The following is a 22,798-nucleotide window of genomic DNA, read 5'->3' on the forward strand; positions in this document are numbered from 1 at the left end:
TTCCATACTAAAAAGAGAAAGAAAAAACAGAAAGATATACTAAAACAAATCATAAAACACACAAACAATAGAGTCCTTTTGACTATGGAGTCTGCCTTGAGATATGGTTGGGATATCATGTGTAACTCTACTGAAAAAACTGATTTTCCCTTTCCAACTAGGTACCAATTGTAAACAGCATCTGGTGAGACTTAAGACTTTGTATCTGTCTCCCCTCGCACATTCTCCATGCTGGGATTTTGTCTGGCTTAAATGTTTGCCGTCGGTCTCTGAATTTGCACCTGTATTAATCCCATCATGTCTGGAAAACACTATTTCTTTGTAAACACCTATGGTGAACCTTAGGGGGAAGAAACCAGTACAAATAAATGGAGTTGCATAGTTCACAGAAGTTAAGCTTGATGCTGCTCTTCTAGAGGACCAGAGTTCTCTTCTAAGCACCCATCTCGGGTGGCTCTCAAGAGCCCTCCACGCCAGCTGCAGGGGATCCAATGCCTCTAAGAAGACTCATATCACACAGTCATACTCTCACACACAGTCATTTCTCACATAGAAATGAGGACAAAGAGAAAGGGTAAACACAAAAAATTTAGGATTCCTAACAGAGTTTCTCTTATAATTGAACATAAAACTAATCAGCTTTTCCCATTCCTGCACCAACAGTGTTACAAAGACGAAGGAACAGAGTTCTCATTCGGTTTCTGTTGTGTGATAAACACCATGCCCAAGAGCAACTTTGGGTCAGAAGGGTTTCTTTTGGCTCATACTTCCAATGGTACAATCCACCACAGAGGGAAGCCAAGGCAGGAACTCAATACGGGAGCCTTGGAAGCCGAAACCATGAATCGGAAAACCATGTGGAAACCATGTGGAAAACTGGCCTGCTCAGCTACTTGACATATGCTTGTCCAGGATCGGGACAGCCTAGAGTAGGCTGCACCCTCCCATATCATACAAAAAAAAAAAAAAGCCCTACAGACAGGCCCACAAGCCAGTCTAATGAAAGTAACCTCACTTGAGGTTTCCTCTTCCCAAGGTGACTCCAGTTTGTGTCAAGTTGATAAAAGTTCATCAGCAAACTGATAACAATTCAGAGCAAAGCAAGTTGTTGAATTAAATAGTCTCTATGATTTGGCCTGCAATTATTCTAAATCAACTCCAATGAGAATATTTTGCCATTCTAACCAGAAAATGTGTGTAGGGTGGGCTTTATGAAGACAGATGTTACATTTCCAACTTTTATTCAGAATCTTCATGTGCAAAGGCCCCATTTTAATGTAGTTATTACCTCCTGGGCACACTGCTCAAGTCTTTGTGGAAAAATAAATGTTAAGACATTTGCTCATTCAAATGGGCATATATCAAAAGGCTATCATATGTGTGGAACAATCCTTTCCAGTTTGTGATATAAAGGGTTTTCTCTTTTTATCATAGTTTACCTGGTTATATAAGAACTGTCAGCAACATAAAGAAGTCAAATTGGTAAGTAAAAGTTGATTAGGAAGCATACCTGCTCTAGAAGCCCCTCCCTCCAAATAAACATTTCTTCACCGCATGTTCTCTCTCTCTCTCTCTCTCTCTCTCTCTCTCTCTCTCTCTCTCTCTCTCTCTCCCCTCCCCCCCCTCTCAATACTATGTATGGAATCCCAAAATATTATTCTTAGCCCTCTCTGACGATGAAACAGACCGGCATGCTCACTGAATTCACTGTCCCTACCTCAATAATTTCACTGTTCCTACCTCACAGGTGCTGAGTCCTGACACAGACCCACACACTTGGTAAGTTCACTGCTCCTACCTTAGCCAAGTGCTGAGTTCCCTCAGACTAACGAACAGGATATCTTTCAGTCCTCAATCACTAAATCTCTTCAGGCAAAGAAACCCAGTATGATGACTGGCCGTATCTGAAATCAACTCTTAAAGCTCCTAGTTGCATTACAAATGAACAGTATCATGGTTCTAACCGGCTTTGAGTCTCTTAATCTTGAGAGGATTTAATATCTCTAAACCCTTTGAGAAGTAATTCTTGAACTGTGAAAAGTAGTTGATTCACATTTCAAGTGCGACACTGCCCCCTTGTGTAGCTTGTGTTTGGTGAAAAGTCATTCACAAAAATGTAAAAATTGTTAACTCTCAGAAATAGTTCGAAGGCATCTAAGATACTAGGAAAAAACTTTGAAATCTATGAAGACCAGTATGCTTATTTCACACTCCCTTTATCAGGAAACAAACCAACATGCTCACTGAATTCACTGCCCCCACCTCAGTAAGTTCACAGTTCTTGTCACGGGAAAATTGCATGCCTGACAGACTGTTTAATTTGTTCAAGCTCATCCACCACTGGCTAGTCACAGAGCAAGGACTCTTGAATGGTATTCCGACTTCTCAAGGCCCAGGGGTATAGCTGAGTGGTAGAGTACTTGCCGAGAACTCATCTCTCAGGATGGAATGATAGACAGACTAGGACAGAAACACTGGGATTGTGGCGTCCTGAAGATCAGAGTTTGAATACCAAATCTCCACTCAAACCTTCTAGCTTTAGTTCCTTTATCCAAAAACTGGGATGAACAATTACAAAGACTCCCAAAGGGCTCTAGAGAGCAGTGCTCACTATTAGGCCCTGGACATAGTGTTCCTCGTGACAATTAACTGCCATTGTCAGCTTGACTCTTCAGACTCACCTAGGAGACATACCTTCCGGTGTGTCTGTGAGAAAAACTTCCAGAGAGTTTACTGGGGAGGAAAGCTTCACCCTAACAGTGGATTTTGAAGCTCCAGAATGAATAAAATGGGGGAAAGGAGAAAAGGAGCTGGGCACAAGCACTCATCTCTACTTCTTGATGTAGAAGTAGTGTGACTAGTGTCCTCATGCTCTGGCCTCCATAGTTAAAACACTTGACACCATGCTTCCCCCAGAGATGGGCTGTGCCTTCAAGCTGTGAGGCAAAACAATCCCTTCCTTGAAATACAAGAAAAATGACTGCTATAAACCAAAATATAGTAACATGCTAACTGAAATATAACTATAAAAACATATCAGAACCTTATTCGAGTCATAACTGTAGTTTTAGCTATCTGGATGAAGACATTTACAATAAGGAAAATGGCAATAAACTGCAGCATTTCAACAGTACAGTAACACTCTGTCTCCTGAGACAAATAAGTCTAAACAGAAAACACTGTACAACTGAAAACATGAGTGTGTGCATGAAGCACCCAACAGCACTCTTGGGTGAGCTTCAGAGGAAAGCAACTGCTGAAGCCAGACTTAAGTTTAAAGGAATGATACACATTAAATCGGTCACCAAAATGAAGGATGAACCCCAAAGTCAAAAGCTGAGGATAAATGGGAGTGTGTTTAATGAAACATCACCCCTCTCATGAAACCTCTCTCTACCTCCCTCTGTATCTCCTGGGCAATTCCAAATTCCAGTGACCCAGAAAGTATTGGCTCACAATATAAATTACTCCCATGGCGATCCTGATAACGGAATGGACAAAGCTTATGAGATACTAAACAAGAAACTATCGCCTGGGTTAAAGGCAATGGTTTAAGATAATTACTATTTGTCATGAAAATGACTAGTATTGATCACTCTCTGTTCAGCTACGGTAATCCACCCACCAGATATTCTGAAATGTAGCAAGGTTCTCTGTTCTGTTTTCTTGTGGTCTGATACACCAGTGAAGTCTTGAAACCCCAAAGGACACCAATGTAAGTGAGTGGACTTCCTTTTAATGAGTTACTAGAGCAGATGGACATCAGCACACTTTAACATTTGAATTTAGAAAGCACACACCTTTTTGGTAAGAAGCACTGAACAGTGAGCTTCAAATATTGACTGAACACTTCGTATAAGCCCCGCCCCCCAAAGAGTTCCAAACATTGGAAAGGTACATTAGTGGAGTCAACATGAGAAGAAAGGCTGAGAGGCAGGAAGGAAGTACACCACTGCTGTTGAGGAAGTTCTCACCGCTGAAAACCTCGGGTCACGGTCTAATGGAATTTTAAGATAATTAACCATGAGCAAGTAATCTCAAGCTCTTGGCTCAACCCCACAATTAGACCATACTTGCATCCAGAACAGTACAATAAAAGGACTTTCAAAAGCAGAGTCCCAGCTACATAAATACAAGAGCTCACCATGAAACACACGGTTGTCTACTAGAAAATGCCTGCGGTACTGCACACAGTTCCTCTTCTCGCCGTTCCAGTAGCTCATTGCCGGAGGATCTCTGGCACAGCATCAAAATGAAGTTACCCTGTCAGGAGAGACAGAATGAGACAGGAATGAAGAAAGCGGCAGCCACACGCTCACACAGGCAGCACAATGGCCCGTGTTGCCTGGCATTAGGGACAACACACGGAGCTACAATTTGGACCAAGACTCCTCTAGCCCATAACAAATTTCCCACAAAAGTTCCAAGAACCTGAATGCTATTTTTTTCCCATGCTAAAACAGTAACTTTTTCCAACAGCACCATTCTGGACTCGGTTACTGCTTTCTGCTGAGGAAATAAAGCTACCATTAAGCATGTTTCAGGACTGGTTTTTGTGCTCCAGGCTGCACTTGGATTTCATCAGGACCAAACCAGTCAATCCTGATAGATTTCCATAGGTTTCACTAGCAGGTGAGCTCTCATTCTCAACTCCTGAATTTTCTGTTGGGTGGGTTATGTAACCAACTCACAAAATGTTAGAAATTATTGCAAAGTTCAAGTGGGTGCAGATAGGCCAAACCATAACAAAGTGTGTTTGCCTTCTGTTCCTTCATTGCAGCTATTTATTTAGGGGCCCTAATCCTTGGATCCATCCAGGCTTACAGATGTAACCAGAGCTGGCCAGGCCTCCAGCACAATGCTCTCACAGAACCCCCAGAGACTCCTGTCTCTGCAGAGACCAAACACTTGAAAAGCAGAGATCTGAGCTGATGAATTAAACTGCAAATCCAGTGTGCGTGACCCTGGACAAGGCCCCCTTTGTTCACAAGATTTGCCTAGTGACTTTTCAGAATTCCAGCCTCCTTTCTGGTCACATAACAAAGTTAGAAAACAATAACAGCAGCAGAATAAAAGGGGGGAAAAAAGCAAGGCTGGCAAGAAGGAAAACCCACAGGTGGGAAACAGTTTTGTCATCTGCCCTATTGTAACAGTCTAGAGGTTTGTAAATGTACCCCAGGACCGAGCAAGTGGCTTGGTGAAAAAGGTAAGTCATCACAGTGTTGTCTGTCACTGGGACAGCTAGTGGAGGCTCCAGGAGCTTTGGTAAGTTTCTCCTTAAGCTTCCACACAGGGGACCTTATCTAAGTTCAGCCTACTTGCTGCTCCACTCAAGCCTGATGCCCTCCCCCTCATTTTACTTCATCCCTGCCAGCTTAGAATGATGTTGTCCCCCAGAGCCAACATTTCATGCTATAAAGATGCCCCTTTCCCAAGTATTTTTAGATATAGAAATAATGCAGTGTGACTTATAAGTGAAACATGTGCTTAAAAGAGTGTAGTACCCTGAATTTAATAACCAGCCACACAGGTACGTTAGTACAAAACAACTAAACATGATATTTTTTTTTCAAAACTGCAGAACTGAAATCCACCCGGTTTCTTTCCTGTTTTAGTATCCTTTTTCCTCATTGCATATCTCTCCTAGAATAATTAACTTTAATATTCACCATTCCAGCATTTTACCTAAATACCTAATATTGAAGTCCTCTATATTATTGAGGGCACTACCTTTTCCAAGAAAATATTTTTTAATAATTAACAGTAGTATCCCTGACTTACAAAAGGTGTTCATGTCACTTATAGTACAAAGGTGCTAATGTACATGGAATTAAAAAGAAGACCATCCCCAATGGAGAGATAAAGACTCCAACCCACCCACAAAACTTTTGACCCAAAATGGAGCAGAGATGGAGGGAGTGGCCAACCAATGGCTGAACCAACTTGACACCCATCCCATGGGCAAGCACCAATCCCTGGCACCTTTACTCTTGTAGACAGAAGCCTAGCACGGCTGTCTTCTGAGAGGCTCCACCGAGCTGCTGACTGAAACAGATGATGAGACCCACAGCCAAACACCGAATGAAGCTTGGAGAATTTTATGGAAGAGTTGTGGGAAGGATTATGGACCCCAGAGGGGATGGGAACGCTACAGGAAGACAGAGTCAACTAATCTGAACCCTTGGGGGCTCCAGGGACTAAACCACCAACCAAAGAGCCTATGCGGGCTGGACCTAGGCCCCCTGCACATATGTAGCAGATATGCATGCCACTTGTCTTCATGTGGGTCCTCCAACAACTGGCTGTCCCTAAAGCCTGCCTGTGGATTTCGTTTCACTAACAGGAAGGGCTGCCTTGTCTGGCCTCAGGGGGAGAGGATTTGCCTAGCTCTGAAGAGACTTGATGTGCCAGAGTGGGGGAGATACGGAGCGGTGGGGGAGGGGCAGGGGTTCCACCCTCTCGGGGAAGAAAGAAAGAGGGGTGGGAGGGAGCTTGTGTGAAGCGGGCACTTGGAGGAGGAGGGGCAGTGATGGGGACGTAAAGCGAATTAAAAAAAAAAAGACCCTATCTATATTCATGCTTATTTTCCCTTGCTAATTCAATTTTGTGGTTTTATTTGTTATTATCAGATTTTGCACACTATGCTCATTGCTGATTCAAGGAAGAAGGTTGTAAAAGAGTAAGGAAACCCTAAGATGTTTATAGTGAGCAAAGCAGGTCCTCATGCAGCCTTCTCATCCACTCCCTATTAATCTTCTGAGACAGGTACTGTTATCTCCTTCTACCACCCCAAAGAAGAGAACATGCTATTAGACTGATTTGTTTATGCTGCCAGGAAAAGGCAGAAACGCAACCTTCAATTCTATCTTCAGATTCCAAACGCAAGTTTCTAACCTCCATAGGCCATAAGGGACAAGGCAGTTACACAATGTGAAGGTTTCAAACACGTCCTGTAGCCAGGAAGAGATTCTCTGCCTGTAATCTCAGCACTTGAATGTTGAGTCTGGAGGATACTGTGTTCGAGGTCAGCCTAGGGGTACATAATGAAATCCTATGCAAAATAATAAATTAAAACAAACAAACAAAAAAAAAACAAACTGTGTGCCTATGTGGGCCTATGTATATGGGATATGTCCTACAAATTCACAATGATTACAGCTAATATACTGACTAATTCAGTGACTCTGTTCTAACAATAAAATCAGCTGAAACTGATGCTAAATCTTTCAACATAAAATTTGAAATGCTCTAGCCTGTTTCTTTTTTGCTGTGATTAAACACTGGCCAAAAACAACTTGTGGAAGAAAGGTTTTATTTTATTTGAGCTTACACTCTATTTAGTCATGGAGAGAAACCAATGCAGAAAGCGGGAGACAGGAACTTAAGCAGAGACCACAGAAGAATGTTCCTTACTGGCTTGCTTCTGCTCAGCTAGAGAGCCTTATTAAAAAAAGCTCAGGGCCTATGGGTGACACTACCTACCTACACAGGCTAGGCCCTACATCAATTAACAATCAAGAAAATGCCAGTCTGATAAAGGCAGTTCCTTGGTTGAGGTTCCCAGGTATGTCAAAGTAACAACCAAGATCAGCCTCAAAATAAATAAAAAAACAAACAAACAAACACCTTTTACTCGATTCCTTCTGCCTTCAGCACAGAGAATTTAGCCACAAATTGCGATGGAGCCCTGGTTGAAGTATTCCAGTCTCAGACATATGCTGTGACCTTAACATCTACATTCCCCAAGTTCATCTGTAGAAATCTTTGATGGTGATTTCAGGAGGGGAAGCATTGGAGTTCTACCCTCTGAAGGGCTCTAGCAGGCCCAAGCATGGCAAACAGTCTACCAATAGGTTTCGCCTTTTACCCTTCTCCTTACAAAAGAAACATTAGATTACATTCCTAAAACTAGTCCCCAAGGCTAGCTTTACATTCCTTTATTGGGCCACTGACTCAACCCTGAAACAAAACACCCAAGGTCCAACACTCAAAAATTTTTATTTGGATAATATGTCCAATCAGGACTTACCAAATCACCCTAGCACCAACTTCCCCTTTTTCCTCCTTAAAATCCACTCGTGAAAAAAAATCTGCTTTCCTGCTTGCTGCTGCTGCGATTATTGCTGCCCCTGCTTGCTATCTGTCTTTGTCTTTGCAGCCTCCACTGCTTGACCATCCAGGACAATATGTCTCCTTTGTGCTGAGAATTTGGTATCTAGGGATGTCCTGTATCAATGGGGGTGGAGAGTACAACCCCCTTCCACCCTCCCTGGGATTCATGCCTTTTATATAAGAGGTAACCTCCTGTATACACCATGTGATGATACGGCAAGAAGTCTGTAGTCTGGGGCTGGAAGACTCCCGAGACACCAAATCTAACTTGATCCTGGAATCCCTAGGCTCCAGAACTGTAAACTGTAAGAAATGAGTTTCTATGATTTGTAAGCTACCTTGTCAGTGGCTATTCTGTTATAATGACTCAATTGGGTTGACAGTATGAGAATAAATGAACAGGCAGTGAATCCTGTAAAGTGCTTGCTGTCCAAACATGAGGTCCTGAGTTCAATCCCCAGAACCCACATTAAAACAAATGCAAATCAGGTTTGGTGGCAGGACACTTGTAATCACAGGGCTGAGGAGGCAGAGACAGGAGGATACTGGGATTTACTGGCCAGCTAGCCTAATGAGTTTCAGGTCAGTAAGAGACCCTGGTTCAGAAAAACAAGGGAGACACACCTGAGGAACTCTTGAGGTTGTGTAAGCATATGCAAATGTGTGTACATGTGCACATGCATGTACATACACACACACACACACACACAAACGTTAGCTCCAGCTAGATTTACAACAGGCAGGGCTATTACTCACTAAAGGAAGGCAACTGAAAGGGATGTCAAACACCATCTAAGTCAAACTTCTTATGAAACCAAAAAGAAATCAAGACACAGAGAACATGTGTAACCTGCAAGGTAACACTATTAGCTATTCGAAATGGCTGAAACCCACCTTCAGCAGCCCAGAACTCTTCTGAATGCTCTATGGCCCTATTTGCATGAGCACAATGAAATTAACTTGGGTTGTACCTACCAAAAGTCAAGATACTTATAAAATGAGTGGCTTATTTTTCATCTTACTTTAGATCTTACATCCAAAGGAGTCTACGTAATGTCCATATTCTACCTAGAACTCTATATAAGCACATTTGCATATCATAGACTATGTAAATTCATTTTACATGTATGAGAATTTTGTCTGCATGTATGCCTGTGTACTACATGTGTGTCTGGTGTTTTCAGAGGACAAAAGAGAATATTGGATTCATAGATGGTTGTGTGTTGCCATGGGAATGCTAGGAATCAAATCCAGGTCCTCTGGAAGAGCAGCCAGTATTCTTAACCACTGAGCCATGTCTCTATGTCCCCATGATGATTAATTTTGTTATTATTACATTTGTTTGTTTATTTATTTATTTATTTATTTTTAGTGTTTATTTGTATGAATGCATGCATGCCAGTGGACACATGTGGAGGTCAGAGGACAAGTACCAGAAGTTGGTTCTCTCCTTCTTTCCACAATGTGGGTACTGGAACTCCAGTCATCAAGCTTGGGAGCAAATACACTTACCCAAAGAGACATCTCACCAGAATGCGTAACTTCTGAACCTTATAGTGATTCACAAAATTACGACTCAAGGGAGCATCAGAAACAACCAGCAGTTATTAAAGACAGTTCTGCTTCAAAGCAAGGTTAATGTGGGATTTGGGGGTTGCTTTTGTTTTGCTTTGAATTTTTATGAGACAGACGCACTATAGAGTCCAGGCTGACTTCAAACTCACTACCTTAGCTTTATTTCTCTTGCTGTGAGAAAACCCTGACCAAAAGCAACTTAGAGGGGAGAGGGCTTATTTTAGGCCACGGCTCCAAGTTAGAGCTCAGTATTTTGGGGAATTCAAGAGGACAGGAACTTGAAACTGCTGGTCACATAACATCCACACAACAAAAGCAGAGAAATGAATGCTGAGTGCTCACTTAGTTTTTTCTATTATTTTTAAGTAGTTGAGGGTCTACAACCAGAGATACTGGTGATCGATGCCCAATTTCAGGCTGGGCCTCTGATATTAATTAAAGCCATCAAGAAAAGTCCCCGACAGACATACCCACATATGTAGACATAATCTAGATCCAACTAGCTTGATCTAGGCAAATCCCTCACTGAAGCTCTTTCCCACCGATTACAGGGCGTGTCACATTACCAAAACTAGCACATTCACAATCCACTTATCTCTGCCTTCCAAGAGCTAGGATTACAGGTGTGTGGCTCCATACCTAAATATATTTCTTTATTTTTGCCATTTTTATTTCTATTTTCATGACCAAAACTATCGAATGTAAAGAGAGTCAGAAAACAGCCTAACACCAATACCAAATACATGTATGAAATGCAAAGTTTGGCACTTTTAGATAAGAAAAAAAAGTATGTAGAATAACAACCACTTGTCAGACATTTCAAATTCTATAAATAAAAGAAAACAGCCTTCCACACCTTATCTACATAATTCAGCCTGTCTGAGAAGTTGCAGGCAAGTAGATATTCCTTACTACCTGTGTTTCCCTCTGAGAAATTTCTCCCACTTTATGTAAGAGATATAGATGCTTTGGGCTTGGTTTAGGTGCTATGTGGACTGTTTTAGACCTCTGAATCAGGTAGGTCTAATATATGTATAAGATCAAAAACAAAAACAAAAAAAAAACAAAAAAGTCCGTTTCCTGTTAGAGTTGAAGTTGCATAAACACGAGCCTCAAGATCTAGGACTTGGAGTCACTACCTTTGAATACACGGAGAAAGTAGGCTTGAGTATGAATCTCACACCTAGAGAAACCTACGACCTGTTGACATCGAGCACGCCTGAAGCTAATCGACCCCCGAACCCTTGTGTTAAATGAGCTTTGTATCTGCTTGCTGGTTTGCTTAAGTTTGTTTAATGGAAGTGAGTTATCTTCTATTTGCATCCAGAGACCTAACGAATGAAATATGTCAGCATAGAACAATGTGGAGAGCCCATCTGGTAGTCATGAGCTCTGCCTGGTCTCAACTGTGACTCAACTGGATCTCTTTGGGTTCAAATATAAGAGTATTTTTATTTGAGCTTGGGAAACACAGCAACAACACAAATATGCTCCATCCATGCCTTATTGAAATGTGTCCCTACGCTATTTGTAGGTATACTTAAGCAAAGCAAAACCAAATGCCTTATCTTTCACTTTAGAAGTTTTTTAACTATCTTTAAATGTCTGGCAAATCTACAATGCTGTTTTAACACATTTTATGAAACAGTACAAACATGTTCCAGGCACATAAATAGCTTATTTAGGCAAAGAACCATAGCTCACAAGCTTATAAAAGAGGATTGTGGAGTGAGGAAGAGTAGACATGTTTTTAAAAATTATGGGTAGAAAAGATAGCTCAACACATAATGTACCTGCTGCTAAATCTGATGATCTAAGAGTAGCGAAAAATCTCTCGTGGACTGTACGGATGCAACATCTATCAATTAAAGCTGATTGGCATTGAAGGAATCTTAGAAAGGACTGAAAGAGCTTGAAGAGGCTTGAGACCCCATATGAACAACAATGCCAAGCAACCAGAGCTTCCAGGGACTAAGCCACTATCCAAAGACTATACATGGAGTGACCCTGGGCTCCAACCTCATAGGTAGCAATGAATAACCTAGTAAGAGCACCAGTGGAAGGGGAAGCCCTTGGTCCTGCCAAGACTGAACCCCCAGTGAACGTGATTGTTGGGGAAAGGCGGTAATGGGGGGAGGATGGGGAGGGGAACACACAGAGAGAAGGGGAGGGGAACAGGTTAGGGGGATGTTGGCCCAGAAACCGGGAAAGGGAATAACATTTGAAATATAAATATGAAATACCCAATTTAATAAAGATTTTTAAAAAAAAAGCTGATTGGCTTGTAGCTGAGGCAGGAAATAGAAGGTGGGACATCCAATGGGCAGAGAGGATTCTAGCATAGAGCCAGGCACAGGAATAGAACTGGGCCCCAGGAACAAAAAGGAGGACACACAGGGACTTGCCTCGTGGCAGAACTTAAATTAGAATAAATGGGACAGTAAATTATGACCCTATTAGGGAATAGCCAAATCTTATGCTTTTGTATTTGTACATATAAATTGAGTATCAGAGTTGTTATTCCAGGAACTTGGGTCTGGGAGGAAAACAGCACTTAGTATACCTAAGTTCAATCCCGAGAACCCACGAGCTGGCCATGGCAGTCAAGTACCCACCAAGACACATGAGGATGATGATGGTGGTGGTGGTGGTGGTGGTGGTGGTGGTGATAGTGATGATGTTAGTTAATAATGATGATAGTAATGAAATAAAATGTATTTTTATATTTTTAAGATTTATTTATTTTATGTGTAAGAGTGCTTTACCTGCATGAATGTAGATATGTGCAGCAAGTGTTTGTCTAATGAGAGTGGAGGCCAGAAGAGGGTATTGGATCCCCTGGAACTAAAATTTTGGATGGTTGTGAGCTGCCATGTGGGGACTGGGACTCAAGCCAGCTTCTCTAGAACAGTAACTAGAGCTCTTAACCACTGTGCCAAAATCTATTTTCTCAAGTGGATGGACTTACCTCCTCCACTCTGACTAGCATCCCTTCCCCCTTCGCTCCTGTAATTCCCACGACCAAAGCCATTGGCTTCTGGCATCACTCTCCCATAAAAACACTTTCCATCCATCCCTCTACATTATTTGCCGATCATCCCCATGATTTCTACAATATTCCCCCTTTGTATCAATTGTTTATTTTTTTAATGGTCCTCCCAATATCCCTGTGAGTCACACATTTTTTTTTGAGCCTGAGTTCCAAAATAATGAGAACCAGTGAAGTGTAAACCTACATTTTCTGATCCTGGGCCCCCACCCCGTCCCAGACACCCAGCGTTATTTCTCGCTGACACTTTTAGAAAGAGCTTAGGGTCTCCTTACTGATGACACACAAGACACAGACTCTTCCAATACAACTCCTGTTGTCCCCATGTCACCCTGTGTCACTGTAGACCAAGAAGAAAGGGAGGGAAATGGCTGTATACAATGCTACTTATTGTTTAAATGCATATTTATGCCTCTAGACAAAGGGTCTCTAGAGCATATGGAATGGAGACAAGCAAAGTGTGAGCTCTTTCCAGATCAGATGATGAAATGCTGTTTCAAAATGAAATCTGAGTGAGTGTGGTCTACAAAGGCAAGTTTACTAGCCAGGCCTCATTGTAAAAAATTATTTTACTGGCTCATGCCTTCAAATTGCTAACAACAGGACACAAGGCTCTAAGGCAGTAATTAAAATGCAGTGCCTACACCTGCTCTTTTGTGGAAAGAAGTAACTAGCTAGTTCCTGGACAGTCACATAAAGAATCCCACCTCAAAAGACAAAAGGCCAGAGTGAGAGTGCAAGTGTGACCAGGTCCTGCCCCTATAGGTCTGGTGTCTCCACAAGCTTGTTCTGAATATAAGGGGTGGGGGGAGAAATGCAAAGAAGGAGGGAGGGAGAAAGGGAGGGGGAATGAGGGAGGAAGAGAAGGAAGAAGGGAGGGAGAGAGGGAGGGCGGTACAGAGGGAGGAAGGGACAGAGGGAGGGAAGGAGGGGAGACCCAGTGGGCATAGCCATAAATAAGATGCTCTCTGGAGCCCTTCACTCAACATTAGGCAAATCCTCCCTAGTCTCTCAAGCCATTCATCTCTAATTATAAATTTAAATAACCTTGAAAGCCCACAGAATTCTGATGGGAAGGTGCCGGCTGCCCTTCTCATCAAGCCTTGCTGGGAGATAAAAGGCAAAGTTAATAGTCTCTGACAGTAATGTTCACACAGCAACAAGCATCCAATAGGAAGGCCTGAGAAGGAGTCTTTAAACTCAGTCCAGCACTCCACAGCCTGACCCTTGATGCTTGAGGACTGCTGCGCCCAGGTATGGCCAAAAATCTGAGGATTCAAATGAAATTCAGTGAAAAGTTAAGATTTAAAGGAAGCTTGCCCCTCTTCCATTTCTGATTTAATTTTAAGGTAATCAGGATAACGCAGAGGTGTGGGAGTGGGCAGGGTACAGGTCTGCCGCTGGGATTCCCAAGCCACCCAGCAGGTGTCCTTCCCAATTGGAAATCCACTCCTTTACTTCTCTCTGGTTTCCAAGCACCACCAAGTAGGTTGTTCAAAAGCTCTGCAAATAGCTTAATTCCACAGCCCCTCCCCTCCCGGCTAGGTAAACAATGGGAAATAAATAAAAGGACACTTAGTTCATTTTCTTAAGGCATTACTAAGTCCCATGTTTCTGCTGTGCTTTCTTTAAAGCAATCATGGGCTTAAGATACTCTGACCTAGCTGAGCAATGAGATACACCTCACCCTCCTAGGACATGAGCTTGCTACAAATGAAAGAACTGGTTTAAAAGAGAACTAGTTGACTGGAAAGATAGCCCTGTAGCGGAAGGTGCTTTTACCATGCACAGCTGGTAGCACAGTCCTCAAGCCACGTGAAGACACAAGGAGAAAACCAACTTCACGAAGCTTTCCTCTGAGCTCATCTGTACACACATACACACATATGTGCGCACACTCGTGTACACACATAGATAAATAAATATAGGAAGTATAGCTCGAAGCAGTCAATAGCTTTTGTTTCAATAATTCATATTCATAGTCAAGAGGAATAGACAAATATATTTTCTCACAGTAGTGAGTGAACCCTGGGCCTTGTGCATCCCAGGCAAGCAATCCACACTGAGTTACATCCCAGATCACTGTAACTTTTTTTTTAAGTTTGAGAATTCCTGGGCTGGAGAGGTGGCTCAGTGGTTAAGAGCACTGACTGCCCGTCCAGAGGCCCTGAGTTCAAATCCCAGCAAACACATGGTGGCTCATAATCATCTATAATGAGATCTGATGCCCTTTTTTGGTGTGTCTGAAGATAGCTACAGTGTACTTATGTATAATAAATAAATCTTTTTTTAAAAGAAAACATCTTTATTTTTTTCAAAAGTAGAGTACAGGCAGAAACAATAAAAATAACTACTAATTAATAACTGTGGTATAACTAGTTCAAACAATACCACAGATCACAGAATTCTGATGTCCACAGTTTGGGGGCTTTTCTGACTACTGTTGTCATTGTGAAATGACTTATCCCATATTATATTGGAGCATTGTCAATATCTACTACAACAAGTTTTATGACACAGAAAAATAAGAACATTTAAATATACTGAAGTGTTACCCAATTGCCAAGTGGACATTATCAATTATGTTTGCAAAGAACTTGGAAGTTTATAGAAAAATGTTCATAAAATAATGTTATGTGCAAAAACCTAAGATACAAGACTGCATTAATTATGTAATACAGTATTTCATAGAATAATGGTAATCATGCTAGAAAGTGCTTCAATTTCTACTGCAAGTTATTTATAAATAGCCCTTACAATATTAAGCATGGTCTATTCTGATTTCTTTAAGATGTTGCACAACCTGATATTAAGCACCATATGTCACTGCCTCTAATAATATGATCCTCGAATATTTCTATTAATCCATTAATGTGAATTTCCTAGCTTCAATTTCCAATCTAGTCAGAGTATATCATTTTATTATACCTTAGTGAATTTGCACTGTTCACATGATGCTTGATAATGATTTTTACATGTGTGTTCCTAAGGAAGATTGGCCTGTAATCTTTCTATTCCATATTACCATCTTCTCTTGATTACGTTTCTCACTTCATCTAACCCGCACTAGCCAGGAAGCCATCTATTCTTTGGTGAAGTTTAACATGCAATTTTCCAAGTCTAAATAACCAATATCTTTAATAGAACATACTGACCGCGTTTGCTCTTCAAGCCTACACCACTATTTCTTACTGAAGCTGCTGCGTTGTTTCTCCCCTTCTTCAATCTCCATTCCTTCCCTTTATCCCGACTTTCCATAATATGTTTCTTCTGACTCTCTTATGGGGTTACATAAGGCCATTTTCATGCAAGTGTGTAATGCACGTTGAATTTGTCCACTATACCCGACTACCCTTCCATTCCTCCTCTCTCCCCTCCCTCTTCCATTAGCCTTCATTATTCCCCTACATAGACTCACTTCCACTTTCTTGCTATCTGTACATATATGACTTTACACACCTAGGAAGTCTGAGGCTGACCAATGAAAGTCCTTTTGAGACTGAAATCACTTAAGATTCTCTCCAGTTGCACCAGTGGTCCTACACTCCTCTCTTCCTCTGTTCTCTGTCATTTCTGAGTACTTCTCTTGGGCATCATTTCCATCTGCTTGATGTGAACCTCCCCTCGTGATGATCTGTGGAACACATTCTAGATTTCTGTAAGCCTGAAAGGCCTGTATTTGGTCCTTGTTTTTAAGAATATTCTGAATGGGAACATGATCTTAAGCTGACAGTTTATTTCTGCGTGCAAGCTCAGTCAGTGTTTTCCTGCCTTTCGAATCAATGCCAATGTTATGTCTCAGGATAATTTCCCAAGCCTTTGCAAATAGACTGCCCCATCTCCCTCATTCTGCATAAAATCCCCTTCACCTTTTAAGTTCTGCAGTGTAATTACGTCTTGTCTATTTTTTCTTCACTTAGTCTGATTAGGTTTCATTACTTCAGGAATCTCATTCATTATCTCTCTTTCTCTTTAAATACTGTTTTTCAATCTTCTTATTCTCAAATGTTAATTAAAATTTTCTCCAGATTCAGTGGCCAATTCCCTGTTCCACTTGGATCTCTCTGTTGTTAAACCCACTGACTTACATTACTCTCATTTGGAGTTTTATTGTGCTTTTATTCTAGTCAGCACGGTTGGTCGTTCTCGTCTCTTGTCCTCAGCTCAGCAGTGGGGCTGGGGGTCTAGGAGAAGTTCCTTGCCTTCTAACTTCAGGATAAGAATTCTCTATAGTTAGAGGTAAAAGAATCATCAAAAAAGAGGAAAAACTTACCTTCTACAATACCAGAGGCACTTCATACAAACAAAAATTCATCTAGGGATTTTTCTGACCGTGTAATTAGTGTGATGTACACTTAAAGCAGAGCTACCTTACGATCCCAAATTCTCAGTCCCAGGTATCACATAGCAGCCCTGACTGGACCAGCACTCAACTTGTAGCCCACAGCTCTCTCAAACGTATTGCATATTCCCTTCAGCTCCAGAGTGATCAAACTATGAGTATATGGCTCCATATCTACCAAGAAACTTTGTTTGTTTGTGAGGGTTTTTTGTTTTTTTGGAGGGTGGGGTGTTACTCTTTTTGCAACTTCATTCATGGATAATGTATTTTAATCATGCTCACTCCATTCCCCTCTTATCTTCCCTTCTATTCCCACTACACCCTGTCTTCTTCCCAACAAGTTCTTCTCCATCCCTCCTTCCCTTCCTCTCCCAACCATGGATGCGTGTGTGCGTGTGTGTGTGTGTGTGTGTGTGTGTGTGTGTGTGTGTGTGTGTGTGAAAGAGAGAGAGAGAGAGAGAGCATGTGCACTCCATTGAGTTAAATAGGGTTGCCTGCATAAACATGAGTGTCATGGTGTGAGAGGCATTTACTGGAGCAAATTGACAAGGGCAAGTGGCAGAGCAGTAAAGGAAATGATTTCCCCTCCCTCCACAGCCACTAATTGTCAATGAGTCACCGGAGAGTTATGAGACTCCATGAGGCTCTCCTGAATTCATGCTGGAATTTTGGTGGACCTCCATCTTGTAGCAACAAAGCATTTAATGATTTCCTTATACGGTTATAAATTTTGAAAGAAAATAAGTGGGTTTTGTTTGTGGGTTTGTTTTCCAGAGCACTCTAATTTCCTTTCCTAAAACAAGAACAATCTTTTGAAGTTAACAATTTTATAACTAGAGGGGCCTTTCTTATGTTTCTAATCTCATCTTTTTGTCTCCTGCAGCCATGACAACTAAAGTTGAAATAATTTGCTGAATTCATTTGGAAAGCATTATTTTTAAATATTTGCTATGTATTTATTTATGTGTGACAACTTGCAGGGCCCACCATGTGGGCTTCCCAGAATGAATGATGTTGCTGGTCTTGGTGGCAGGTGCCTTTACCTTGCAGTACAATCTCTTTGGCCCTATTTGGTAACTATCTTCAATACAAAAGTCAACTTCAGTATTTAATTGACTCCTCTTAGCTTTTGTCTGAGTTTTTATTAATTTTTTTACTGATTCACTGAACTTAAGAAAATAATCTATTTTACCTAGTATTATAAAATTACTTCTATGTGTAACAGTATCATAGAAAATATTTTACAAATATTGTTTATTTAGTCTTTACAACTATCCCAAAGTCAGACATATCTATTATGCATGTCTTAAAGTTAGAAAAACTAAAACACAGAAATATTTTAAGTCATCTAAGGTTAAAACAACAGTGCTGGGATTTAATCCTAAAATATATAACTTCAAACATTTCACTCCTAAGCTCTAACTAAATAAAAGGGGGCAAGGATAGGTGGGGAGGAAGAGAGAAAATATGTGAAAGAGAGCACTGTTAGTCCTGCAGGGTCACTGGGGAAATTCCTAGATTATCAGTCCATCCCCCTCATATCAGGCATGGATCTGATTTTAAAAGAGGGTACACAAAGTGACTTAGTTCTAAGTCTTCACAGCAAAACAAAGCAAAGGTCACTAGTAATTAGATTTTGAATTATCAGTACACATTAGTCTTGAACTTTAGCCCAATATTAGCATATTCAATCACATACGCTAAAGTCCCTAATAACACACAAATCCTGTACTGACCATCCAAAGATTCCTTGATTCACACTAATTGTCTCTAAACCAATCATTTGAGGGCTGAAGATGGGTTCGGTGGGTAAGAGTATGTGCTTTGCCAGCATAAGAACCTGTTTGGATCCCAACACCAATGTAAAAGGCCAGGCATGACCATACCTGTCTGTTCCCCAACAAGTGGTAGTAGTAGGACAAGCAGGAGGGGCCCTGCAACTTGTTGGCTATCAGCCTTGTTCCAGGTTTAGGAGTGACTTTGTCTTAAGAGATGAAGATGAAGGATAGCAGAGCAGGACACTCATTGTCTTCCTCTGGCTTCCACTGTAGATGAATTTTAATCCAGAAACATGGCTGCTCTGGCAAGGGATCACACCCAAAGAACTTTCAGGTCTGTGTGATCTGACTGGAACGTCACACATTTAATCCCTCTGGCTAGAATACAGACACACCTTTAGTATACACCTTTAATCCCTAACAGTGAAGATAGAATTTCCTGGTAGAAGGAAGCATCCATGTTTGAAAGTTATATCTAATTGAGGAACAGACCAAGTGATGAATCAGAGAAAGATTTGACAGAATGAATCAGCGATAGGACAGCATAACTCTCACAAGAATGGCACAGGAAAGAGAGGCTACTTAATAGCATCGAGGGAGAAAAATGGTGGTATGTAGTATATGTGTATAAGTTTTACAGAGACAGGTTGTACACAGAACAAGCTAAACAGACGTGAAGACAAAATGAGCAAGAAGCAGAACATATTGCCCGAGTTAGTTTCAGGGCAATCAGAGCAATTCAGTCAGAAACCAAGAGAAGCCATATTGAATCAGTCAGCTTGGAGAGGAGTTTGGGTCAGAATGGCTGAGTTGAACCAGCCATCCAAAGTTCACAAAGAGCTAGAAAGTGTGAGCTTATTCAGCAGTAAGTCTCCAAGACAACAATGACATCAGGTGAAGAAAGGTTACTTTTACACTCCGTAAGTGCACATGTGCATAAACCTCACATACCTTCACTGACGCATAAAATGAATAAACCAGTGATTTCCAACTTATTCTTGCATACATAAGGGGACCTAATGTTTAATCTCAAAAAAGGATATCCACCCCCACTGAGAGGACAGATGCCTTGGATTCCTCCACTTCATCTTGCCTTCTTGTCTCCAACTACCCACTCATAGGTAAGTAAATGAAGCTTATCATCAGGGAGAGCTAGATTCTCCTTGTAACCTGTATCACTATCTTCCAGCATGAAATAAGGAATTCAGCTCCAGCAAAAGAATGCCTTGCTGTAGAAATAAAGCCTCCAGTCAAACTGTCTGTTCTCCTTCCAAACTATGTAGTATTATAAGTGGAAGAGGCACTTCTATTTGTGCCCCAAAATATGAGTGTTTGGTAACCTTCTTTATTTTTGACTATCAGCTTTGGTTTGACAGACAAACCACATGCAAACCATAATTAGCATTAATATGCTTATTGAGTACAATATATATAATAATGAATATATAAAGAAATTAGCTGATAGGGGTGTGGTTCAGCAGGGCAGTGCTTGTGTGCTGTGCACAAAACCTTGGGTTAAACCTCCAACATAGCAAAAAAGAAAAAAATCTTTTACAATATAATTTTTTTTAATTTATCAAGCAACCCATAGTTAATAGGAGAAAAGCAAGACTTGTCTACACAATTTTAGCTATCAGATTATTGAAAAACTGAAGTTTCATGAAGTATTGAAGCAGCACTTGGGTGACTATGGAGAGATCATCACATGTGACACATTTCCCATGGCAATAAAACTTGTTCAGACTATAGAGGCCAGTTTACCAATCCTTACCCACGTTAGAAAGGTACTGTCTCAGTTAGAGGTACTATGGCTCTGATGGAACCATAAAAAGCAACTTAGAGAGAAAAGATTTATTTGGCTTACATATGCATTGAGGGAAGCCGAGATGGGAACTAAAAATGGAAAAAACCTGGAGGTGGGTAGCAGATGTGGATGTGAGGGGAGGGCAGCTGCTTACTACTTTGCTCCCATAGCACGCACAGCCTACTTTCCCAGTAACCTCAGCCCATGGGAAGGCATCACCCACAATGGAATTGGCCTTCCCCCATCAATCACTAAGAAAATGCCCTACAGCCTGAACTTATGGAGGCATTTTCTCAACTGAGATTCCTTCCTCTGGCTTGGGTCAAGTTGATATAAAACTAGCCAGAATGTGTATTCACTCAGCAATACTGTTTCTAAATATCTTATAACCATTTCTAGGTTTGTTCAAAACTGCAAATACCTTGTTATTTTGCTGTATTCCTTTGAGTAAGATTGAAAGCAACCTAATTACCAATTAATACAGTTAAATTACAGTTCATCCATAAACTGGAAAACATCTGGCCATTAAGGAGATAGCAAGATAGTGCAGTAGGGGCCATGGAGATGGTTCAGTTAGTTAAAGGCATACCAAGCAAACAAGCCTGGGTTCAGAGCTCCAGGACCATTGTAAAAGCACTGGGTGTGGTGGCACAGCATCTGTAACATTAGTACTTAAAGGAAGCACATGGATCCCTGGAGCCCATGTAGCCACTAGTGAATGAATTATAGGTTCAAGGAGAAGACTTGTCTCAAAAAACTAACGTGGAGAGTAATAGAAGACACTAGGTGTCAACCTCTAGCCTCTACACACATACACACACACACACACACATACACACATACACACAATTTTAAATAAAATTAATTTTGCAGGCATAGTGCCATATGCCTTTAATCTCAGCACTAAGGAGGCAGAAGCAAGAGGATCTGTGTGAGTTCGAGGCCAGCTTGGTATCACAGTAAGTTTCAGGATTCTATAGAGATACTCTGTCTGGGGGGGAAAAAAACTAAATAAATAAATAAATAAATAAATAAATAAATAAACAAAATCATAAAAAGTACAACTATTAAAAATATAACCAATGACAATTCATTAAAGAATATATAATATAAAAAATATAATATGAAAAAGATATAGTCTGATCCAAAAATACAGAAACTGATGGTGAGTGTAAATGTTGGATTTGTTTATTTCAGGCTGTTGTTGTTTGGTTTTTGGTTTTGGCTCTGGTCAGGTGTTTTGAGATAGAGCCTCAAGTAGCCAATGCTGGCCTCAAACTAGCCCAGCATAACTGTGGCCTCCTGATCCAGCTGTCCTCGCCTCTCAGATGACAGAATCACAGGCATGCTCGACCATGTGAGCTTTTAATGAGATCAAAGTTAAGTGATTGTCTCTTAGAACAGCCTATTATAACTGTAAGATGTTTTATATAAGGGTCATTGTAAAAGAAAAGTGTTTAGACAAATGCAGAAAACATAAAAAAAAAAATCAAAGCATACTAAGAAAATCATTTAAGCTCAAAGGATGTTTAATGTAGCATGAAAGGAAGAAAGAATGAAGGATCCACAAAATAACCAGAAACAAATAACAAAGGGACAGCATTGCAGTCCTTCATCATCAGTAATTACTGTAATGTCAAGGACTTTTCCAATCACAGAGAAAAGTGAAGGACCAGGAGAGTCGAAGTTTGGTGGGAGTGCTAAGCAACACTCCCCTGGACGTGACAGTCTCTGTCCTCAGGAACTCACTACCACCATGGCTATCTACACACACTGGACATCTTCACTTCATCATGCTTGGGCAGGAGTTATAAGGCCCCAGTCCTCACTGTGGGTCTATGAACAGTTAATGGATTCAAGGGAGGTGGGGATCATTTTCTTCAGTGGTGGAACCACTGATAAGTTTCTCCTATATGTAACTGCTCCAGTACATAGCTCCCAACCCACACGCATACAGGCTCACGTAGGTAAACGCACTGGTTCCAAAAACAAAGCCCATCAAAGCGTTAGGGGGCTTATTGGAAAGAATGGTTTCAGTGAGAGAGAGTGACAGACAGCATGAAAATGACCAAAATCCACTGAGATAGCTCAGTGGATAAAGGCATTTGCTGCCAAGCTCTATGCCTCACATAGCGGGC

General features: G+C 41.1%; 1 protein-coding gene across 11 annotated transcripts in view; it reads right to left on the minus strand.

Annotated features, from left to right (window-relative positions):
• Positions 1-22,798, minus strand: part of Plch1 (phospholipase C, eta 1) — a 215,574-nt gene that overhangs the window by 181,340 nt on the left and 11,436 nt on the right. For all 11 annotated transcript variants that reach the window (XM_063281791.1, XM_063281797.1, XM_063281796.1 and 8 more), the window contains exon 2: positions 4,145-4,263. In XM_063281791.1, coding sequence (XP_063137861.1) covers positions 4,145-4,223 — 79 coding nt within the window. In that variant the 5' untranslated portion in view covers positions 4,224-4,263. The remainder of the gene's footprint in view (positions 1-4,144; positions 4,264-22,798) is intronic.

This window comes from Rattus norvegicus, chromosome 2, assembly GCF_036323735.1.
Source record: "Rattus norvegicus strain BN/NHsdMcwi chromosome 2, GRCr8, whole genome shotgun sequence".
NCBI lineage: Eukaryota > Metazoa > Chordata > Mammalia > Rodentia > Muridae > Rattus > Rattus norvegicus.